Genomic DNA, 23,382 nt, shown 5'->3' on the forward strand with positions numbered 1-23,382 from the left:
GAACCCAGGGGTTCAGGCAGCCCTGTGCTTGCTTGCACATGGCTCCTTCTCCAGACTCTCTGCTCTGGTACTGCAAGGAGTTACTGATTCCTCAGAGAGCACCATGAGGCTCACTCTGCTGGAGCAAATTAATCTTCCGTGCTAGTGATCCCCGAAACTTTCCTTGTGGCATCTCACTAAGCAAGGAGTAAAAGCCAGCATCACCCAGCACCTCTCTGCCTTGGTTGGAAACAAGCTTTAATTGCAGGGCTTGTTCGGAGGGCTGCTGAAGACCCTGACGGATGCGTCGCTGAGCAATGGCTTATTAGATAATAAGAACCGGAGGCTGCTGGAGGATGTATTATTACTGCACTCTTTCACTCCGTCTCCCCTCTTTTGCTTCTGTCCAATTCCCCCTCTTCACCCCGCCCCCACCAATCTAATTTCCCCAGCACTCTCTTCTTTGGTTCCCTTCAGGTCCTGCTCATTCCCTTGCTATAGCCTCCTTCAGTTTCTCTCCCCCCTCCTTGCCGTCTCTCTCTCAGGCTCGGCCCCTCTTGCACTCTGTCTCCTTCTCTATATAAATATCAGTGGTGACAAACTGCTACCCACTAGCCCATCTGTTTCTTTGTACAAATTTGTAGCCATTTTGAAACGTGATTTATAAATATTGCTTCTGCAGCCAAGGAGTGACACTGATGGATGTCAGCACAGATGGATTCACTAAGCTCTTGGTTAAATCTTTTTGCACCTACTTCTCTCACTTCCTGTTAGGCAGCAGAAAGCAACATCAGGAGCGTAACTCATCCTCTCAGCATGACAGGGACCAAAATCCTCCCAGGAAATGTTCTCCATCTTTGACCCTGTGTAAGAGTTTGTCAGGATGAGCAGAGAGGCTCCTGGCAGAGACAGTGGGATTTTGATGAGGAACTGGATGGGATTAGGAGGCTGTGGTCAGAAGAGCATTAGATTTTCAGCTATTAGAAAGTGACATTTGTTTGCACACACCAAATGCCAAATTGTCCCACTAGCGGCAGAATGCAAAGGTGTTGTCCCTAGCTGCAAGAGGGGATCGGCATGCCTCTATTCTAATAGCTGAGAGAAGCTTCCAGGGATCCTACAGAGATGTGTGAGAGCTGAGAACTGCGGGGATATGCCTAAACCTAATAGGGGAGGGGTGGAAGGTGGCCACTGAGCCGTAGCATCTAACCCAGTTAAAATTACACTCTGCAGAAGATGGCAAAATACCAGGGGAAACAGAATGGCCCAGAGTGAACATTTATTTCCTTTTAAAAATTAATGGCCCGGATCCTGCCCCCACTTCTGCAGGCAGGCATGGCAGCTGAGCAGCAAAGACCCACTGTGCAGAGAGGAGCAGGATGCTGAGAGTTAATGCAGGCAGGTTCCGACTACCCAGAGTGCACCCTGTGGAGGCTCCAGAGACAGCGGTTCTTGGGGCAGGCCCAGAGAGATGGGACAGTCTGCCCTTCGGATCCACAGTTAGGCATCTCTCTTGGCCCGCTCCTGCATGGGTGTGCTCTGGAGGGGTGACTGTGCCCTCCTAGCTGAACCTCCCCCCATGGGACTATTTACATGGGCTTTGCAGAGGGGAGTGGGGCTGGGCCAATAGCTTTGCTCACAACCACTGCACACCGGCCAGGAGAGGAGGCAGCATACTGTGTTGTGAGGGCGGAGAGCCCCTTTCCCAGCCTAGAAACCAGTCCCTGGAGCAGACCGGGCATACTCCTGCACTCCCTTGAGTGCTTAAGGGGAGTCGGTCACCATGCCTCCCACAGAGATGAGGTCATGGCTCAGTCCATCCTCTTACATACACGCCACAATTGTCAGGAGGCTTTTGGGAGCCGGAGTGCTGCAGGAAATGGTGTCTCCAGGCACCCCTGAACCATCTTGCCTATGGCAGCATGATGGCTCCTGGGCCTCCTCCTGCCATCCCCAGAGCCAGCTCCCCCGGGGCATTCAGGCAGGAGGTTTCTGTCTCTAGTTAGCCAGGACAGTGATTTGGCCAAGGTCCCCAAATGGGCATGGCTAATGATCAGTGACCCCAGACAGCATCCAGCAGAGGAGAGAGGACATGCAGGAGACAGTACAGCCAGTGACCGTGGATGGGAGAGTGCCCAACCAGGCAGGACTCAGAGAGTCAAAATGACAAAAGCCCAGCCCAGTCTGTCCCTCAGAGGCCAGGGTCTGTCCCTGCCATCCTGTCCCCCGGGGGCCAGGCGGAGCTGCACCACACAGTCCATTCTCTAGAGCTCTCTCCAGCACTGCATTCAATGGCCCAAGTGATGGCACTTCTTCTCGGGGGGGTCTCTGACACACAGGGCTTGTCTACACTGTGCCACAGTGTGGCCTATGGGGCCAGTGGGACAAGAGGGTGTAAACTATTTCACTAGGAGGGTGGTGAAGCACTGGAATGGGTTCCCTAGGGAGGTGGTAGAATCTCCTTCCTTAGAGGTTTTTTAGGTCAGGCTTGACAAAGCCCTGGCTGGGATGATTTAGTTGGGGATTGGTCCTGCTTTGAGCAGGGGATTGGACTAGATACCTCCTGAGGTCCCTTCCAACCCTGAGATTCTGTGGTTCTATGATTCTATGAACCAGGAGCAAAGGGCTGACGTAAAGGAAAGGAAAATGGAGTCTCTGAGTCTGTCTATGTCCATGCCGCGCCACAGTGCAGCCGACAGGGTGTGAAGTGCCGGGCACACCGAAGTGTGACACTGTTTGAACCAGGGTGACGTTAACGCGAAGAAGGTACCATTTAGTTTGTGCCCGCAGCATCCACATGGCCGAGCTAGAGCTCAGCGCTTTGGTGTGCTGTGTAATTGACCCCTCCCCCCATAGTCTGTGCTGTGGGGCAGCCGCACATTGTAGACATGACGTCGCCTCAGGCTCCATTTTCCTTTGCTGCTGTCACCCTTTGCTCCTAGTTTACACCCCTTTGTCCCACTCTGAACAGTTCCCAATGCCGCTCCCCCACAGGCACGTTTATGCTCTGAGCAGAGCTGCCGGTTTGCATTAGCTGGCTCTGCGAGGCACGCTCAGCCATGTTCCTCTTTCATCCTTATTCGGCCCCTCCAGCCCTCCTGGTATTTTTGTTACTTTTCTCTGAACCTTCCAGTTAATCAGCATCATTCTGGAGCTGAGGTGCCCAGTCCTGAACGCAAGATCATGGGGCCATTTCGCAGGCCCTTCACAGAGAGGGATGATAAGTTCCCTGCTCAGATGTGATACCGCTGCACGTGCAGCCCCAAGTCGCCCACAGTAACCACCTGCACCTCCCAACATATGGAGCAAGTGCAGTGGGGTGGCAGCAGACTGGAGAGAAGAGGCTACTCTGAGCCATGCTGTGCTAGAAGGAATTTGAAACGCCCTGGGACGTCATCATTGCAGCGCAGCCACTGAAAGGACCCGCTGTCCTTGTTCTGCAGCACCAGAAACACAAACCAGAAAGCACAGAAGCTCCAACGTTTTACCTTAGGCCCCACTTTCATATGGGAAATGAGCTCAGCCAGCCCCACCATCCCATGCTCCAGAGCTGGCATTCACTGAATCCCTAGTACTGAATCCGGGTTGCTAATCCACCAGCAGCTGGAACAGCAGGCAAAGCCCCTCCTTCCTCTGCCACCCTCCCTGGAGGCTCCAGGGTGCTGGGCCTCACTGGTGGTCACTGAAAGCAGAGGGGAGAGACAGTCTCCTGCCCTCCATGCTTCAGCCCTGGAGCTGAAAAGTCACCGAGGGGCTCCCTGCTTGGGGCCCAGATTCTAGGGCTGGTCTGGAATCTCACAGGGGCCCAGCCAGCCATGAGCTTGATCTACAAGGGTGTGAATAAAAAGGTGAGAGAAGAGCCAAGTCCGCACAGACACAGCCTGCCCCACCCAGGGGCCAGGCCTTTCTGCAGGACCTGTTCCTTCTCCCCCTTCCCAAGGCGTGTGGCCCGGCCCCCAGACAAGACCCGCCAAGGTGCCTTTTAAATAAGGACCCTGATTAATATTCCCACTCCCCCTGCCCTCTCCACACTCACTGCTTCCTACACCCACACTCTGCCACACCCACTCTCTTGCTACGATTGACCCAGCCTCCCCCTGGCTGAGCCCTGGTTGCCTTCCAGAAATGCTGATGCTCCTCTTGATCAGAGAAAGAAAAGGCCTAAAGCGAGAGCCAGTAGGGAGGCATTTGCTTTTGCTGACTTACCACTTATCCTGTCTGTGAGAGCCAGGGGCTTTGGTAATGGTTCCCTCGTTTGTATCCGCAGGGGTCACCCTGCTTTGCTGCTGCTCTTCCTGAGTGTTTTCAGGGCGCTCACTCACTCACTTTACTGCTGATCTGCAAAACCGCAAATTGAGGTGGAGCTCATTGAGCGCTTACTCACATTCTGTGCTAGCTTCTTTGTTGTGTTGTTCTTATCCAGTCCCCATACAAGCTCCTATCCCACAGGACTTTCAGAGTCCATCCTGACAAAGCCACATGGGCCCTCTTCTTCTAACATCGCAGACTGAGCCTGCTTCACTCTTAGCATCATCTGCTAGCGCTATGTTGAAAGATGAAGCTTTGAAGTGAACCTTTCCAGCTATGCGGCATTGTTCTACACCCCTCGCAGCATCACAGCCAGTGGGTGGCTATGTCCAGAAGGAAGCGGAACAACAGTTGAGATGCCTAAAGGCAAATATTGAATGGAAAAAGACGACTTTCTGCCCCGTACAGTCTGTGGCCTTCCAGATGTAGCACCATCCTAGGACTCCTGCCTCTCCTCTGCTGGCTGTGCCTGACCTGAGCAAATTGATTAGAAAAGCATTTGAGACAATTATGGCCAAAAATCATGTCCTCCAAGAAATACTAACTGCATTGGAAGGGATAGTAGATGGAATCTCATCTCAGCAGCCTGGAAAGTCTGGTAGATAATACGGAGTGACACATGGAGCCTGCCAACTCCAAAGCTTAGGGGCTAGACAAGCAGATGTCTCAACTCTCTAAAGGTCTAATTAAGAGCAACATAATGGGTGATGGAAGACTTGGAAATCTTAACAATCAGGATTCTAGGAGTGCCTGAGGATAGAGGTAACACATACTCCAGCTCCCGTGGAGATTCTGTTACCCACTCTGCATGATGTAGAAACGGATCTGACAGAGAGGAAAAGGGAGCACTTCATTCCCACCCAGACAAAGAAGAAGGCAGTGGAGCCAGAGCAGTAATGATGCCTGAAGCTCAGAGAATTTTGGGTAAGGAAGAAGTAAAATGCAAACAACAAGAATTCTTTCCCACCAGACCTGAGCCCTGCCACGGAAGTCAGAGAAGGGAATTGTATTCCTTTCAGAGAAACCTTTAAGGCAGAGGGAAGCTACAACTGCAGTATGGTTGCCCACTGAACTGGGAGTTATATACAATAAAAAGTCTGCATGTCCTGGGATGCTAAAGCTGTGGAAGAGCTGATGGAGAAGGGGAAGACAGATGCTTATTCTGGCCCAGCAAGTGCAGGAGGAGCGAGGATCTGAAAATCCAACCCGGAGATTTGATTGCTCTCATCTGCTTTCTTTTTTCTCCTATTTTCGTTTGACTTATGAAAAAAGAGCTATTGCTGCTATCAGCAGAGTCTGTTTGCAGAAAGACTCAGAGAGACTGAACTGTTTTACTATACTGGTTAGGACATGGGCATCACTGTCACTAGCTCGTGTTCCCAAGCTTTCCTGTTCTGTACCAGTAACAAGGGCTGAGTTCTGGACACTTCGTTCACGCAGGTTTGGGCCCTGTTTTATTAGTCTGGTCCTCAAGGCGAGCGAGACATGGGCAGGAAATAACAGGGGACTCTCTCTGGAAAAGTGATGTGGCGTATGTAGGAAGTAATCGCCCAGGTGATTAGTAGGAGGGCAGTATGTCGCACAGAAGGGAAGTGCTTGAAATGTAAGACGGTAGCAAGGGAAAAAAATGGTTTGTGGGCTTCACAAGCAGAGGATGATGCATACAAGAGTTACTGCCTAGCATGTGCCAGGCAGCAAACACATGCAAGCATGGAAGAGCCCCAAATACTTCACCATACAGATAACCCCATTGTCACCTCAAAGTTGAAAAGCTGTGGACCAAGAAGATAATTTTGACCCTGTGGTGGCTTTGGGACTACATTCACAATGATCATCTGTGGCACAGCACTGGTAGGATGGTGCCTGCTGAGAGAATACTGCCCTCTGCTCAAGGCATCTCAGTTCTACAATGGAATTAGGAAATGTGAGGATGCTCAGAGAAGAGCCATTACAAAGATAATGACGATGGGGCCAGAGGAGAGGACTGACCTGTGAAGACAGAGGGATACATGTGACTATTTGGCTATGCAACAGCTGAGGAGAGGGGCCAGGAGAACAGTCTACAAATTACTGAAGGATGTAAACATCAAGCAAGGAGAGAAGGAGGGGATGTGGGGTTAGTTATGGGATTAAACTGAGCAAAGGGAAATGGAGGCTGAATATCTGGGAAAAGTGCCTAACGTTGAAGCTCTCAGACTGTCTAACCAATAGACCAGCATTGGCTTGGTGATGAGCTAAATAAACTACCAGGCCTTTTCTGCTTTTGTTATAGCCGTGAAGATCTGTGTGGGTCTCCACTCTGGATCCGGTGCTTGCTTGGCCCTGCTCAGGGAGAGAAAATGTTGTGTTTGGCAGTTTGAAATAAAGAGTTTTGTATTCGTCTTTTAATTTTGTATCACTCTCTGCCATTGAGTTATGTGTGTCTGTGGAAGGTCTCCAACACCTCTATGGGCTGTGCCTCTCTGAAATATTTAAATGTTGTTGGCTGCTTTTGTTTTGACTTTGTGGACAGGACAATCAAAATGCTTCCTCTTTGCCTTCTGAGGGGGTGGGTGGGGGGTAATGTTGGATGGACGTAGTGATTCAAAGTGCTGCATGTGTCGTTCCATCAGTATCAGAGCTGAAGTTAGTAGCTGCCTTTCACTGAGGGACTCACGTATTTCTAGTGAGTATTTTGTATTTATACAAATCATTTTGAAATCGGTGTGTTGTAGCAGGTCTTTCTCTAACGTGAGCTGGAGCTGACTGTAAACAAAATGGGTGTTGTCAGCGTTCTGATGTGCTTCCCAAAAAACGCTAGGAATTGGTGCTAAGTACATATTTACAAAGAGCTAAATAGGTGTCTGCCTGAGACCCTGGAACAGCGCCAAAGTACAGAACTCCTATCTGAGAAACATCTCGGAGCGAGAGCTGGCCTGGCACCATCCCTCACCCAGATCGGGCTGTGAGCAGAAAGCCCCAGACAGGGGCCAGGGTCAGACCCAGCCAAGATTTCTCTGCCCCAAGTTCTCAGGCTTATTAGTAGGCTTATGCATATTCCCTGCTGGTATGTCCCAAACCCCTGATAATGTCCATTGGGTCCAGATGGGCAGAACTTCTGAGTTTCCCATGGACTGGCAAGTGTTCTATTAAAATTAATATAACAGCGTGCTTCTCCATCCTGTTACTTCAAAGTGTCCAAACACCTAACTTGGTGTCTAGCTAAACAGGGCAGAGATGGGGTCCTAGCCCCTTGCTATGACAGTGATGTTAATATTGTTTATACCTCCCTTTCTCCTGCTACATCACAGCCAGCTGAGGCAGCAGCAGGAAGCTAACGATCTTATTACCTGTATGCAAGTGGTTCGCATAACAATAAACAAAACTTCACAGCTCATGGCAGCTCCTCAGCATTTACTCTTATAGACAGGCTGCTGCTTCCTCTCACAGCATCCCCCGCCTCTAAAAAATGTCGTTTTCCATCCCATTCATGCAAGATGTTTTATCAGGCAACCCCAGAAACTGAGGGTGCGTCTACACTGTAGTAAAAGCTGCGGCACCAAGTCTCAGAGCCCTGGTCACGAGACAGGGTGTCACAGAGTCCCCGGGTGATGCTCTGGAACTGCTCCCCACAAAGCCAGTCAGGACAAGAAACTCACACGGCTTCACCTTCCTGGGTCTCTCCTTGGAGCATTCAGCATCCTCTGCCCCTCCATGCGCTTCCCACAGTGAGCCTACCCCAGCAGGGTCCTGGGGAAGCCAGAGGGTCCTGCACCACCACTTTGCAGTCAGACATGACTCTCAGCCAGCCAGTAACACAGAGGTTTATTAGATGACAGGAACAGGGTCTAAAACAGAGCTTGTAGGTACAGAGAACCGGACCCCTCAGCCGGGTCCATTCTGGGCCCCAGCGAGGCAGATAACCCTGTCTGCACTCACTCCTTGTCCCCAGCCAGCTCTAAACTGAAACCCCCTCCAGCCTCTCCTTCTCTGCTGAGTTCCTTTCCTGGGCCAGGAGGTCACCTGACCTCTTTGTTCTCCCACACCTTTAGCATCCCCTTGCAGAGGGGAAGGCCCCGGGCCATTAGTTGCCAGGGGACAGAGGGTCGGCCAGAAACGGAGGCACCCACATGGTATTCAGAGGAAACATTAAGAACAGCCCCACTTCATCACACAGGGCTCCTGGTGTTTGATCTGTGGGGCTACAAAATAGCAGTGTAGGCATTCGAGCTCAAGTTGGAGCTCCAGGCTCTGAGACACGCTCCCCCCATGTGACCTCAGACCCCAGCTCCAGCCTGAATTTCAAGATCTACACTGCAATTTAATAGCCCTGCAGCCTGAGCCAGCTGACCCAGGCCAGCCCCATTGCAGTGTAACATACCTTGAGGCTGGCCATCCCACAAGAGCAACAACTTGAGAATGACAAAGCTCATGGCACGTGAGTCATAAAGGGTGCGTCTACACCACAGTGAAAGACTCGGTTGCTCTGCCACGGCCACTGATGCAGGCTCGTGGGGCTCAATTGCAGAGAGGCATCACCCAGCTTGGCACTCGCATGGACACATTGACAACATATCCTAGGGGAAATTCTAACACGTTGAAACATGGTTAAAAAACCAGTATCTGTTTGTGTAGTGTCTATTCAAAGGAATTCCTGTGAATGTTGGCCATGTCTGAGTTCAGAATAATGTCAGCATTATGGCATGTGCTATAGCTAATCTGTTGCCCTGTGTTTCGCATTCTGAGTGAGAGTGAGCTCTTAAAGCAGGTTCTGTGTCCTAAGGAGAAGAGGAGATGCCTTTTTCCTGTTTCCCATGTGCTGGAAATCCCAACTGCCCCCTGCCCAGGTGCCAAAGCCTCTGGCTCCCCTGACAATGTCTGCGGTGCAGTTATCCGCTGGTAATACAGAGAACTGTGGCAAACTGATAACAGGGGAGCAATCTCCCTGAAGAAAGGGAAAACGCCAGGTGAATGACATCAAAGCTTTGTGTTGCCTGTTTTTAAACATAAAGGAGATATTACACTGTGTGTTTATGATCCCTCACTTAAGCTGATGTCACATGCTATGAAGGTGTGGTAGAAGGCTGTTGAAAAGCGTCTCTGTGGAATCGTTTAAATTTGGATCAGTCCATATGGATTCATGTCAGGAAGGAGGACATCTGATGCCGAATTTGTGCTGCAAATACTCATGGAGAAGTTCAGAGAAAAGAGACAGCAGCTGGGTGTGGTCTTTGTGGGCCTGGAAAAGGCGTATGATTGTGTACCAACAAACCAGCCTGGTGGAGTTTGCAAGAGCCAGTGTGCCAGAAGGTCCTTTTGTATGACCCCGGATATGTACAATGGTGGGACTGGCCAACTAACGGGGGCTACAGGAGAAACTTTCCAGTAAGTACTGGAGCTCAGGTCAGCATTGCGCCCCTTTTAGTTTGTGCCTGTCATGGAGGTGATAAACGAGAAGATAGGAAGGGAGCTAGCTGCTTGGGAACATGCTGTTCACTGAGGACTCAGAGTTACGTGCGGAAGATTGAGAGACCCTACAGGCCAACTTTGAACAGTGGCAACGTAGTTGTGAGTGAGCTGGGCTTAGACTCAAGGCTGGTAAGACAGGCTGTGCTAACTGCAGGAGGAGGACTCACCATAGAGGACATCACAGGCCAATTGCCTAGAAGTATGAAAGTATTTAAATTCTGGGGTCAATGGTTGCTGCTGATGGTGTCCTTCTGAGTGATAGCTGCGTGGTGGGAGCAGACCCCAGTTCTCTGTGGCAAAAGGATACCAATAAAGTTAAAAGGCAAAGTACATAAAGCTGTAATTCAGCCCATCATAATGTACTGAACTGCGACTTGGGCACCCCCAGGAAAGGAAATCAGTATGTCTCCGCAATGGAAATGAGGATGTTGACATGGTCGAGTAGTTGGCACTGTGACAGGAAATGAAATGAGGTTGTAAGGAGCCTAGTGCAGGTTGCTCCAGTTAAGAACCAGTTGGGGGATGTGAGGCTAGGCAATGAGACGCGAGAGCTAGATCGGTAAGCTGGCTCTTGCAGTTATTGTCGATGGAAGACGACCACGGGGGCGACCAGCCTGCGCAACAGGCAGGAGTATGAGCACGAGTGGTGGAAGAAGGCTATAAAAGTCACCCGCCCTCAGTAGGGAAGTGACGAGAGAGGAGCAGAATATCCCAAGAAGTGCCAGAAGGGAAGCTGTGCTGACTACTTCCAGCATTCGTGTATTTAGTCAATAAAAACCTCATAATGTACCTCAGTCTGCTGCAGAGTCTCACTCAGGAGACCAAGTCCTGGAAAACAGGGACCTTGCCAGAAAGTGTTCAGGCCAACGTGTGTGTGACTAAGTGATGGCTTTGACACACATCAGGACAGTGGCAGAGTGAGCCCTGTCCCCAGTTCTTGCGTGTGACCAAACTGCTCAGCACAGGACTTTGTTCCCCCTTTGTGGCGCCAATAGTCCCTGATGTAAGTTAGAGCAGCCTTGGCTTCTCCAGCCTCTACCTAATCAAGGGCCTACTCCAGGATCCCAAGAAGAGCTGGGGCATTGAGACAGTCCTGCCATGCCTCATTTTCCCCAACTACTCCCAGGCCTGCCAAGGGGGAGCGATAGAGCCACTAGACCAGCTCTGTGCAACCCAAGAACTCTGAGGCAGTTCCCATGGGGCCATATTCTCTTGTTTCTGGCCCCATTGCATCGCTGGATCAGGACGGAAATCGACCCCTGGCTGCTAGTGGGTTCTGCCCTCGCCATAATGTTCTCTGCCTGTTGGTTTGTTTCCGTTGTGCTCCTCTTGCTCTTTCACAACTTTTCTAAAGCCTGTCCCGATCTCCTGGTCATAGGCCTTTCCCATGCCCACCGCTCATAGAATCATAGACTATCAGGGTTGGAAGAGACCTCAGAGGTCACCTAGTCCAACCCCCTGCTCAAAGCAGGAACAACACCAAGCTCCATGGACTCCTGACTTCCTGGTTCTTGCATGGCCAGCACATTGTCCCTGACTCGCACAGATGCTACCCCGTCAGTGACTTCTCATACCGCACAGCTCCCAGTCCACATGCCTGTTTCCATATTGGCAGGCGACACAACAGCCACAATTAGAGCAGATGTCTTTGCCAATCAAAAAGCTGATTGATACAGAAAGGACTCAGGCCAGCAAACATCAGCTGGGATAGGGAGGGAGTTTGCATGCAGCAGGCCACCCTGCTATCAGTGGACCATTTACATTTCAGTAAAGAGGGCAGGCAGATTCAGCAGCCACTTCTGACATTTGGTTACAATTCTTCCATTGGTAGTGCAGGTCCTCCTCCTGTATTTCTTCTCTTCTGCTTTCCCATGGTGAGGACTGTCCAGAAGTGGGGAAAGGCAGCCATGCCATCCCTCATTCCCCCTTCCCCAGTCCTGTTGCTCCAGATAGCTTGGCTCATGAGCCAGAATCACTCTCCCAGTTTCCAGGCCAGTGTCAGTGCCCAGGAAGCAGCTGGCATTACAACGGATGGCTGCTGTTTGCCTGGGGGTTGGTTGTTACTCTCTGTTCTCCTCAGTATGGATTGTATTCTTTAAATATTGTTAAAGCACCTTGAGGCTGGGGTGGCAGAAAACATGACTGGCTGGAAGCTTACGAAGAGTTCCTCCTGCCCCTTAGGAAGCTCGGAGGTGGCCTTGAAGCACTCTCGAACCTCAGACTAAGACCTAGGTCAGGTCTAGAAATTGTTCTGGGGAAGTTCTGTGGCCTGTGTTATGCAGAAGGTCAGATTAGGCGATTACAATGGCCCCTGTTGCCCTTGGAATCTCTCAATAGGCCTGGCCCATGGCTCCAGGTGCATGTTGACACATGGGGACAAGGAAAACGTTGTTTCACATTGCACCTGTCCTCCCCCGAGTCCTGCCTGGCTAAGGGACTGAAGCCAGTTGGCCCAGGAGCTGTATCTTTGATCCCCTCTCAGTGTCTGAGGCCTGGTAACTTGCTCCATGAGAACCTTGTCATGGACACTGGAGCGATCAGAAGGTTTTCTGAAAATATTTGTGCTTCCTCTGCTTTCCTTGTGTTATTTACCTGAGTGTTTGATAACCATGTGCTGCTTCTGCCTCCCATCTCCCTCTGTCACCATTAGTCTCACTTTTGTGCCATGCACTTGGTTTAGGGTGCCAGACTGCCACAGGCCACTGGGCTTGTGTGGGAATTCAGGCAAACCAGACTCCTAGGCTGTATTTTCAGTGCAGTCTGAAGAGGCCAGCTCCTGCGGGAGTGTGCATGCTGGGTGCATGCTAGGTGCATAGGCACCTGCTCTGCATGTTTGAGAATGCATATCAGGCCCACAGGTGGATTAGAGGCATTGCTGATTTTTCCAATGGCAGAGCCAGATGAAGTGTGGGAGGAGCAGCATGGTGAGGAGGGCGGTTGGGATGGCATGCTTGTCTCATGCTGGCAGTAGGGTGCCGGGCTGTTTGGTGAAGCTGTCTGTGGGCACTGGCGGTGACACTGCCTGTCGGTTTCTTGCCCTTTCCAGACAACACAGCCGCGGTGCACACGCAGAGAGTGGGATTTAACCGCCAGGAGCAGGACATTTACTTCCTTCCCATTCTGGTGGTGGACAGTGGGCCTCCTGCCCTGAGCAGCACGGGGACTCTGACCATCCGGGTGTGTGGTTGTGACAGCACAGGAGCCATCCAGTCCTGTAACAGCACCGCCTATGTCATGTCAGCAACGCTGAGCCCCGGAGCACTCATTGCACTCTTGGTTTGCATCCTCATCCTGATCGGTGAGTGTCCCAGCCTGCCTCTCTTTAGCCATGCTCTTCCTCTCCTCCCTCCACCCTCCGCTACATCTCGCTTCTCTTTCTGCCATCCTCTTGCATACACATCAGTGAGTGCAGCTGTCTCTGGGCTGGAATGTCCCGCTCCGACAGCAGCTTCTCACCTTTGCCACCTGACCTCTTGATAGTTTTCTGCAGAGCGGGAGTTGCAGTAAATTCACCTGTCCTGCAGGGAGAAGCCTGACAGAGCTGATTTCAGACAGGAACCCCTCCATCCAGAGAAGCCTGCATGGAGCCCATTCCATGCAGGGCCGCCTGGGGGGCGAGGGGAGCGGCAAGTGGGGCAATTTGTCCCAGGCCCCACAGGGGCCCCCACAAGAATTTTTCGGGGCCCCTGGAGTGGGGTCCTTCACTCGCTCCAGGGGCCCTGGAAAACTCTTGCGGGGCCCGGGCTCCTGGAGCTTCTTCCGCTCCGAGTCTTCGGCGGTGGGAGGTCCTTCCGCTTCGGGACCTGCCGCCGAAGTGCCCCGAAGACCTGCAGTGGGAGGTCCTTCCACTCTGGGACCCGCTGCTGAAGTGCCGGGTCTTCGGCGGCTATTTGGCAGTGGGGGCCCCCCGCCACCGAAGACCCCAGACCCCCTGAATCCTCTGGGTGGCCCTGATTCCATGCCAACTCCCAGGCTGGCCTCTGCCAGGGAACAGGCTGAGAGCCTCCAGAACTTGGTTTATGGAAGTGTCCCAAGCCACCTGCAGATGGACCAGCATCCTGCATCACCACATGGTACGCAGGCAAAAGCTGGAGTGTTGTGCTAGCTGTTTTTTTAACACTGGCATCGCAGAGAGCTCCTTATGCAGAGAAAGGACAGTGTTTCTGTTGCAATGGCGCCCAGAGCTGAGCCCTGCCCTGAGTTGCTCACAGTCTAACTGAAGACAAGCAGGGTCCCAAGCACACAGAGGAAGCCAGGGAAGGTAACAGTGACAGGAGGCTTGGACACAGCAAGACATTGTCCAGTGAAAGGCCTTGTGGAGGTGGGTCAGCGTTAAGGTCTAAATAAACAAGGAATATGATTGTTGTCCGAGTCCATGTCATGACTCTGATACATAGGAGCCCCCGTCTCTCCTGTTGGTCAGATTGATCAGTTGTTCCCTCAGTGTTAGGCTCCATGCCTGGGAGTGTCATCGGCTCCTGAGACCTGTTCTGGGGGTGGCAGTGTTTACATTGGGCAGGATGATCCCTCCACACAGCGTTCCTCCTCCCTTGTTTGGGCCGGCTCCTGGGTCTGGGCAGGCACAGACTGGGTTATAGGCAGAAGGAGGCCTGCACACATAGGCCTGTTCGCACATGTCAAGGGAGGAGCTCATGTTTAAAATAACGGAGATGATCAACAGAGTCACTTCCCACCCTGCGGTGTCCCTGCTGGCTGAGCATTGTCAGGGAACTTGCAGGACCCCAGGCGTTGCTGGAAAAGTCTCTCTTTAGAAAACCCTTTCCACAGGGTGCACTTTACATTCGTTTCAAATAGTTGATAATCCAGGACTGATCTGCATCTTGCTGCTCCCACTCTGTGCCATCTGCTCCAGAATCACCCTCCAGCCATTCTGCTGCTGCCATGCCCTGCTCCCCTTTTCCTCCTTGTCTCTCTCAGAACCCATCCTTCCGTCTTTGTTGCACTTTCCCCTCCTGGGGGGTGAGTGCCCTGGTGGCTGTGCAGCACGGAGAATGTGGCTGCCCCAGTTCCCTGGAACACAGCCCAGAGACCAGCACTAGCTCCAGCCTGCACTGTCCCCCACTGGGGACCCAGGGAATGTCATTGCTATGGGCCTGGCCCTCGACTGGCGAACTGGCCAGTGATGCCAATTCCCACCAGCCAAGAGGGCTGCAGCTCTGGCTTTCCCTCCCTGGGGCATGTTCTTCCGCCATGAAGGGCCATTTGAGCGCCATGTCCCTTGCCCTGCACACCAGCCCTGAATGCAGGCAGCACCTTCACTGCCAGAGAGGGAGTCGTTCACGCTCACGCTCTGCCCTCTCCCCTAGTTCGTCTCCCGGGCGTACTGCCCCACTGACGGCTCTTTCCCTCTCCAGTGCTGGTTCTCCTAATCCTCACTCTGAAGCGACACCACAAGAGCCACCTGACATCAGAGGAGGATGAGGACATGAGGGACAATGTCATCAAGTACAATGATGAGGGGGGTGGGGAGCAGGACACTGAGGCCTACGACATGTCGGCCCTACGCAGCCTCTATGACTTCAGTGAGCTCAAAGGCAGCGACGGCGGGGGAGGGCCGGGAGATGGGGGCATGACTAGTAACCTGCCCTCCGAGCTCCATGCCCTCCCACAGTGGTTCCAGAACCCAGACCTGGACTTCTCCATGTTCAGAGACTACATCAGCAGGAAGGTGGATCAGGCAGATGAGGATCTGTCTGTCCCACCATACGACTCGTTCCAAACCTACGCCTTCGAGGGCTCAGACTCCTCTCTCCCGTCCTTGAGCTCCATCAACACCTGGTCCACCAGCTCAGAACAGGACTTCTCCTATCTGAGCAGCTGGGGGCCACACTTCCGGCAGCTGGCGGCTCTCTACACCGGGCGTAAAGGTGAGGAGGAGAGCGAAGAATCCTAGCCACAATTAACCAAAAACCCACAATGAGACGGAGACAATGATTTACGGACTAGGGGATTCTCCAGGCTTCCCATGTCTTCGAGGGCTGCTGCGGAAGCAAGCTCAGGTCAAACAATAAGGACAATATGTCATCTAGATAGCAGAGTCCCTGCACTACACACCCTGGCATGGAAGGAGAGGCATCAAGGACCATTTTGGACAGGGCGAGTGATGGCTTTATGATGTGCTCTTCGTTATCCGCCTCTCATTAGAGGCTCTGTAGCACACACACAGCGAGGCTGAAGTGCCCAAAGGAGCTGTTGTTACCATCCTAATCGCTTTCATAGCAATCTCCATTAAAGCATTCCATGTTAATTTAAGAAAGAGAAAATCTAATTCAAGAAAATTCGGACGGGATTTTCCCCCACAAATTATCATTTAAATCGATCAGTCCAATGAGCCCAGTTAAGGAGAGGAAGAAAGAAAGAGAAGCCTTTTGTTGTCTAAATTGTTTTTGTCACTTGATTCAGAGCATTTGATGTGCTTTGATTTTTAAGAGCTTTCCTTGCAGAACGAAACCAGCTTTTAACTTTTGTTCTGTTTTCTCCCCCTTATATTTACAGACTTTCCTTGTATTTCAGTCCCTCTAGCTGTGGCAAGCTGGTGTTTCTGTGCATAATCCCAGCTGCTTACACTCAGCGGAGCAGTTTACGTTTGCTGAGTTTTGGAGGTCCTGGGTGCTAGTTCCTAGGTCAGGTCCTTTTAAAGAGAGGTTTTTACATTAGGGTCAAACATACTTTGCTTCTGGGCTTGGGTTTCACCTCATGGTTTTTATTAGAATTTTCCTATCCATTTTTGCCATGTATCACAGATATTTGTGTTTATGCCAACATCTACCCCTCCTGCTTAATGCACAGTGAAGTCATTGTTCTGAGGCTCTGGCATCCCAATGATCCCCATGGCAACAAACTGTGATATCCCTAATACAGGATTATGACTGTGGCTGGACTGTGGGCAGTGATGCTGAAATGTGAAGGAGGAAGCTCTCGAGCCCATGTCGTAGAGGTAACAGTAGAGGGAATGCAACGCATCCCTAGAGGACAGCGCTTTGTGTGGGAAGTTCTCAGTCAGCCCCAGGGCCTGATGTCTCATGTTCGTATGGGTTGCTGTGTACACTCTCACAGGCACAGCACTTCAGCCGGCCTGCTGCAGCATCCCCAAATGAGGTAGCCTGGATGGCTGAGGAGGGAGTGAGCCTCCTTGCCCTATTCAGTTCTGGAGCCACAGTCTGCAACCAACAAGAGTGGCAAGTAGTGCCAGCTGCATTTGTGGGTGCGAGGTGGATGCGCTTTCCAGCAGGCACGGGCCTGACAACACTAACGACTCATTTCACCTCAGCCACTGAATGTCAGTCAGTTGATCACAGCCTTTGATGACAAGTCCACCCCAGCTCTGGGAGCAGGCCTTGTGGAGGTGCCAGACACCACGCGCCATCAGCAAAGCCAAGCCACGCTATCCCCCAAACCCAGCTTTTTGTTGTTGCTGTTGTTGCAAGTTTGCCCTAGAGTGAAAGTCCCTTCAGGTTTCCACAGAAACTGCTGGCCGAAGAGTTCTGTTTATATTTCAGGGCGAGCAGGGGGCTTTAGGAAAACTTACCTGACAGTGTGAGCCATCGGTCCCCAAGGGGGTGGTCAAAGTATGAGCACAATGTAGTACCAGGAAACATAGGATGATTAATTCGGAGCTGCCTGGCAAAGAGCAGTGCTGGACGGTGAGAACTGGGGTCAATGAGGTGTAAAGCAGAGGCTGTCCGAATGCCATGGTCCTTGAAATGGCATTTGAGGGACATGCTGGGTATCGCAGGGATGTCTTCAGATCAGTGACATTCTCCGAGTAAATCCCAGCTAACGTTTCGGAGTCCTGTTCAGCAGGGCACACAAGCAGCTTCTTGTGTAGTGCTGGCTACAGCAGCTTATCTGCTGATATGGGAAAAATCAATGTTGTAATTGATACATAACTGATAAGGCCTGCCAAGGCTTGTCATAGTCATTGGGTTTGTCCCCTTAGCCTAGCCATAGTGTTTTCTATCCCAGTTGCCAATTCTTTGGAGACCGTATTTGAATATAAATGTATGTGCATGTTCATTTCATATTGTGTTCTGTTTTCCAGTAGCTTGTATTGCTCTGAGCTGCAGAGAAAGCCCCATGCTGTGGTATGGAGGGGGCTAGAAGGACATGTTAGAAAAATAATAGTCTCTGCCTGTTGTTCCTGCAACAACAGGTTCCCCCTCCCCTGGTGCAGCCACTCAAGGCTCACATGCTATTGAGCATCTGAGTCCCCAGCTCAGGTGTTTTTGGGAGACTCCCAAGCCAGCCGGAATTCAGCATTTAAACTTTGAACAAGCAGAGTTGCTCATCTCTCTGGGTCTCAGTATGGCTACAAAGGCTGGAGGAGCTGCCCCTATCTTGGTATCTGTGCAAGTCTCTCATGTCCTGGATGCCACACATTGTCTTGTTAGTCCTTTACTGTGATTTTTCCCCACTGATTTTAGAGAAGCAGCCAGATAAATGGCCTGTTTTGTTTACCAGGCAGTCAGACAGGCTTTACTCGGTAGCTGTTCCTCCTGCCCCCAAAGCATCGCCTTTGAGCACGCTCAGTCACTCCCAGACAATGCCACCAATCCAGGAGTAAGAGAATGGAGAAAGGCCTCTCTTTCCTCAGGAACTTTTTTGTGTTTTCCCTCTGGGACAATGAACCACTCTGCCCAATCCCCTGCTGAACTGGTCTTTGCTTTAGGAAGGGCCTCATGCAATTGCCAGGGATTGTCTAAGCAGAGGATGCAGTTTTACAGGGTATGTATTCTGAATTACCAAACTGGCTTCCACTTATGCATCCTGAACCAGCCAACCCCTCCCCAACACACACAACCTCTTCTGCATTTTTATTTTTAATTCCATCTGAAAATGCAATGGTCTGGAGCAGCCCAGCTCAGCTCCTGTCTGGTATCAGGTTGGGAGGTGCCCAGGCAACCCTGCTGGCTTCACTCCCACACCACACCGTGCTCATGAGCACCCCCTACAGGAAGGAGCTGGCAGACTGTTTGGGTGTTTGATGGCGTCACTTTGCTTTTTTCCCTCTATCCAAACAAAATCAGGAGGTTGATTTTCTCATCCTTGTTATATTGTCAAGGTCTTTTTAGAACCTGGAAATAAATTATTTCCTTGTCATCTAGCCCAAGTCTGATTTAGTTTATCTTGTTTCGTTTCCTTTTCTTGTACGGTATTTTTAATGTGGTCTTAGTAAATGACAGTTCTTCTTCGAGTGATTGCTCATATCCATTCCAGTTAGGTGTACGCGCCGCGCGTGCACATTCGTCGGAAAACTTTTACCCTAGCCACTCAGTGGGCCGGCAGGTCGCCCCCTAGAGTGGCGCCACCATGGCGCTCCATATATACTCCTGCCGGCCCACCCGCTCCTCAGTTCCTTCTTACCGCCCGTGTCGGTCGTTGGAACAGTGGAGCGCGGCTTAGCTGACCTCCACTTCCCTAGCTACTCGTTTTCTCGTATATAATTATGCAGTTATAACACTTTTATATATATATATTTGTATGGTTATACGTTTTTCCTTTGCTAACATGGTTAGTTTAGTTAGCGGGGTTCAGGAAGTAGCCCTTCCATGAGCCCAGTGCCGGAGCCATGCATGGCTCACCAGATTTTCAAAAGGGGCCCGGCTTACCAGAAGCCGCGGCCGAAGAGAGATCTACATGACTCCTGTTTGAAGAATCACACTTGACAGATAAGTGCCCCATTTGCAAGGCTTTTAAGCCGAGAACAAAAAGGTGCGGGACTTTCACTTGCCCCTCCACCTTGGACGCGGAGCGATGTTCAAGCGGCGGGCAGAAGCGCCTCCTCGGCACCGGACCCCGCCGGTACCACCAGGGCCTTCCGGCACCGACCGTCGCCGGCACCGATGTCGACTCGGCACCGTTCCCTTCTTCCGAGGTCGAGAGAGTCTACGATTTCTGCTGGTGCCTGGCGGCTCCCCGGCACGCGCCGTGGTTGAGCCCCCTGCTCCCGCTACTTCCGTGCCACCTGCATCGCAGCCAGAGAGCTCGCCTCAGTTGCGTTATCCGGCCTGCAGAGGCACCGATGACTTCGGCTCCGTCGATTCCAGTCCCCCAGGACCGGGGAATCCGGTGCCTGGCAGCTCCCCGGCTCGCGCCGTGGTAGAGCTTACTGCTCCTGCTGCTTCTGTGTCAGCTGCACCACAGCTAGACAGCTCGTCTAAGATGGCTCGCCCGGCGCCGACGACGTCGGCACCGTCGATCCCGGTCCCACGAGGGCCGTAGAATCCGGTGCCTGACGGCTCCCCGGCACGCGCCGTGGTTGAGCGTATTGCTCCTGCTGCTTCCGTGCCAGCGGCACCGCAGCCAGAGAGCTCGTCTAGTCGGATCGCCATGCGCTGACACCTACTACGGCACCGATGACGTCGTCACCGTCGATCCCGGTCCCATAAGGGCCGTAGAATCCGGTGCCTGACGGCTCCCCGGCACGCGCCGTGGTTGAGCGTATTGCTCCTGCTGCTTCCGTGCCAGCGGCACCGCAGCCAGAGAGCTCGTCTAGTCGGATCGCCCGGCGCCGACGCCTGCTACGGCACCGATGACGTCGTCACCGTCGATCCCGGTCCCACAAGGGCCGTGGAATCCGGTGCCTGACGGCTCCCCGGCACGCGCCGTGGTTGAGCGTTTGCTCCGGCTGCTTCCGTGCCAACGGCACCGCAGCCTGAGGGCTCGTCTACGTCGGATCGCCCGGCACCGACACCTGCTGCGGCACCGATGGCGTCGGCACCGTCGATCCCGGTCCCACACGGGCCGTAGAATCCGGTGCCTGACGGCTCCCCGGCACGCGCCGTGGTTGAGCGTATTGCTCCGGCTGCTTCCGTGCCAACGGCACCGCAGCCAGAGCTCGTCTACGTCGGATCGCCCGGCACCGACACCTGCTGCGGCACCGATGACGTCGGCACCGTCGATCCCGGTCCCGCAAGGGCCATAGTATCCGGTGCCTGACGGCTCCCCGGCACGCGCCGTGGTTGAGCGTATTGCTCCGGCTGCTTCCGTGCCAACGGCACCGCAGCCAGAGCTCGTCTACGTCGGATCGCCCGGCACCGACACCTGCTGCGGCACCGATGGCGTCGGCACCGTCGATCCCGGTCCCACACGGGCCGTAGAATCCGGTGCCTGACGGCTCCCCGGCACGCGCCGTGGTTGAGCGTATTGCTCCGGCTGCTTCCGTGCCAACGGCACCGCAGCCAGAGCTCGTCTACGTTGGATCGCCCGGCACCGACACCTGCTTCGGCACCGTCGATCCCGGTCCCGCACGGGCCGTAGAATCCGGTGTCCGACGGCTCCCCGGCACGCGCCGTGGTTGAGCGTATTACTCCCGCTGCTTCAGTGCTGACGGCACCCCAGCCAGACGGCTTATCTAACTCGGTTCTCCCGGCACCGGCACCTACCGAAGCTCTGATGACCTCGGTACCATGGATCCCGGCCCCACGAGGGCCGTCGAATCCGGTGCCTGACAGCTCCCCAGTACGCACTGTGGTTGAGCCTGCTGTTCCCTGCGCGCCGGAGATGTTACCAACGGCGAGGGCTCTCAGTGCCATGACGGAGTCAGTGCTGCCTGACCCGGGCACCGCCGGTACGGGTAATACAGTCTCTTCAAGGGACTGTCCCCTGTCAGTACAGCAGAACGGCACCGTCTATGATCACGGTCCCGCAGACGCGCCAAGTCCTGTCGGCACACCGGACACCACTGGCAGTCCCGGTACTGTTTTCCTCGGTACGGGTCACACTCACTGCACCGGTCGGTATCCCGTTCGCCGACCCGCTATCGGCACCGTTCCGACATCTGGCACCGGGGCAGGTACCTTGACTCCTGTAGCTCTTCTCCGAGCCTCGAGATCTCGGTCGACCTCCCGACACCGTTCTGGTTGCGGGTCTGGATCTCGTTCCAGGTACCGATACGCCTCCCGATGCCGGTCCCCGGTGCCGAGTTGGGCAAGGTCCGAGTGAGTCAGGGACTCGGCCCGTGCCCTCTTTTAGTACCTCCATGGCCGTCCGGACACGCATCCGTGTCACCCCATATGCGCGGATTTTATGCTCAGGACCACGATCCTGATATCATGGCCAGCGGGCGCCAGCCCCGAAGCGGAAAGAGCCTTGGCGAATGCAAGGTGTATTCTGCAGGGGCCCTGCACCTCTGGGGTGCGAAGCAACAAGCCTTGCTTAGCTGCGATACTTATAGCACCTGGGTGGAGGAGTTTCTCCCTCGAACCTCCCACCTAGAGTTCGCTGCCGTCTTGGAGGACGGGGGAAAGGATTTACCCTTTGTTGGTAAAGGCATCTTCGCGGCAGAGACAGCCCCAGACTGCGAAGCCTGCTGGACAATAGGGTCCTAATGCGTCTCAGCATGTATACGCCTGCGACCAAACGCAGGCCTTTATGGCCCCAGCCGCCATACTCTGTGCCTAGCCAGAGGCAGAACTCTGGAAAACGGCAAGGCCAAGGTGGTCGCAGACAAACGTCAGGCCCCCTAAAAAGCCAAAGTCGAGGTCCCTCGCAATTACCACTGGGACCAAAGACGGACCTTCCAAGGTTCACCGGAGGGCGGTGTACCAGTCGCAGGACGGGATCCTGATCCCGCTTTCTCCTGGCATGGCCCCAGTTACTTTTAGGTCGCTGGGTCCTGCGCACGATGGAGCATAGGTACCACCTTAAAATTGCTCCAGCCCTGTCCCCCTTCAGCGGACAAAAGGGGCTAGCGGTTTTACTCCCGTTATGCCCTAGTCCCCCACTCGACCACAGGTCAGACCTTCCTGGTCCTGCATGGACTCAACCGGTTTGGGATAAGGTTGAAGTTCTGCATGGTATCCCTGGGAACCATTATTCCATCCTTGCCTCCGGGGGGCTACTATGCCGCCCTGGATAGGAAGGACGCGTACTTTTGCAATGCCATCTTCCCTCCGCATGGGAGATGCCTCCGCTTTATAGCCAGCGGTGAATACTCCCGGTTTACGGCCATAGTCGCCGCCTACCGTAGCTATGTCGGATATGCGTTTTTCCGTATTGGGACGATTCGCTTATCCGAGGAGACTCTGACACACAACCCACTCAGCCGTGGGCATCGTCACGGTCTTATTCACAGATCAAGGCCTGATGATTACTATAGAGCAATCCACTCTGGTTCCCACGCAGAGGTTGGGCTTCCTAGGGGCTATCTTGGTCTCCTGCCTAGCCGGAGCCTGCTTATCGCAACTGCGGTTTTAGGCGATGGCATCAATCATCTGAGGTCTGAAGGCTTTCCCAACGACCTCAGCTCGTTCTTGTCTCAGTCTCCTGGGTCCATGGTTGCCCGCAAGTTTGTAACCAAACACGCCAAGCTCCGCCTCCGTCCTCTCCAAGTCTGGCCCACCTCGGCGTACCGCTTGGACAGGGAGCCAATGGTCATGGTAGTCACCGTTCCCTCGAACGCCTTAGGCTCCCTAGAGTGGTGGCTAACCCCCTCCTTGGTGTGGACAGGATGCGGTTTCATCCGCCCCAGCCCTCACTGCCCCTGACGGCGGACGCATCATCTCTCTGCTCGGGTGCTCATGGTCACCTCCGAGCTTAAGGCCTTCGGTCTTCTAGAGAGCTGGCATTCCTCATTAATGCCCCAAAAATCAGAGTAGTCCGCCTGGCGTGCCAGGGGTTCCAGCG

General features: G+C 53.3%; 1 protein-coding gene across 9 annotated transcripts in view; it reads left to right on the plus strand.

The window, feature by feature from the left end:
- Positions 1-18,828, plus strand: part of CDH22 (cadherin 22) — a 156,038-nt gene extending 137,210 nt beyond the window's left edge. For all 9 annotated transcript variants that reach the window (XM_030533291.1, XM_030533295.1, XM_030533290.1 and 6 more), the window contains 2 exons: positions 12,782-13,033; positions 15,111-18,828. In XM_030533291.1, coding sequence (XP_030389151.1) covers positions 12,782-13,033; positions 15,111-15,649 — 791 coding nt within the window. In that variant the 3' untranslated portion in view covers positions 15,650-18,828. The remainder of the gene's footprint in view (positions 1-12,781; positions 13,034-15,110) is intronic.
- The last annotated feature ends 4,554 nt before the right edge of the window (positions 18,829-23,382 follow it).

Source organism: Gopherus evgoodei, chromosome 14, assembly GCF_007399415.2.
Source record: "Gopherus evgoodei ecotype Sinaloan lineage chromosome 14, rGopEvg1_v1.p, whole genome shotgun sequence".
Lineage (NCBI taxonomy): Eukaryota > Metazoa > Chordata > Testudines > Testudinidae > Gopherus > Gopherus evgoodei.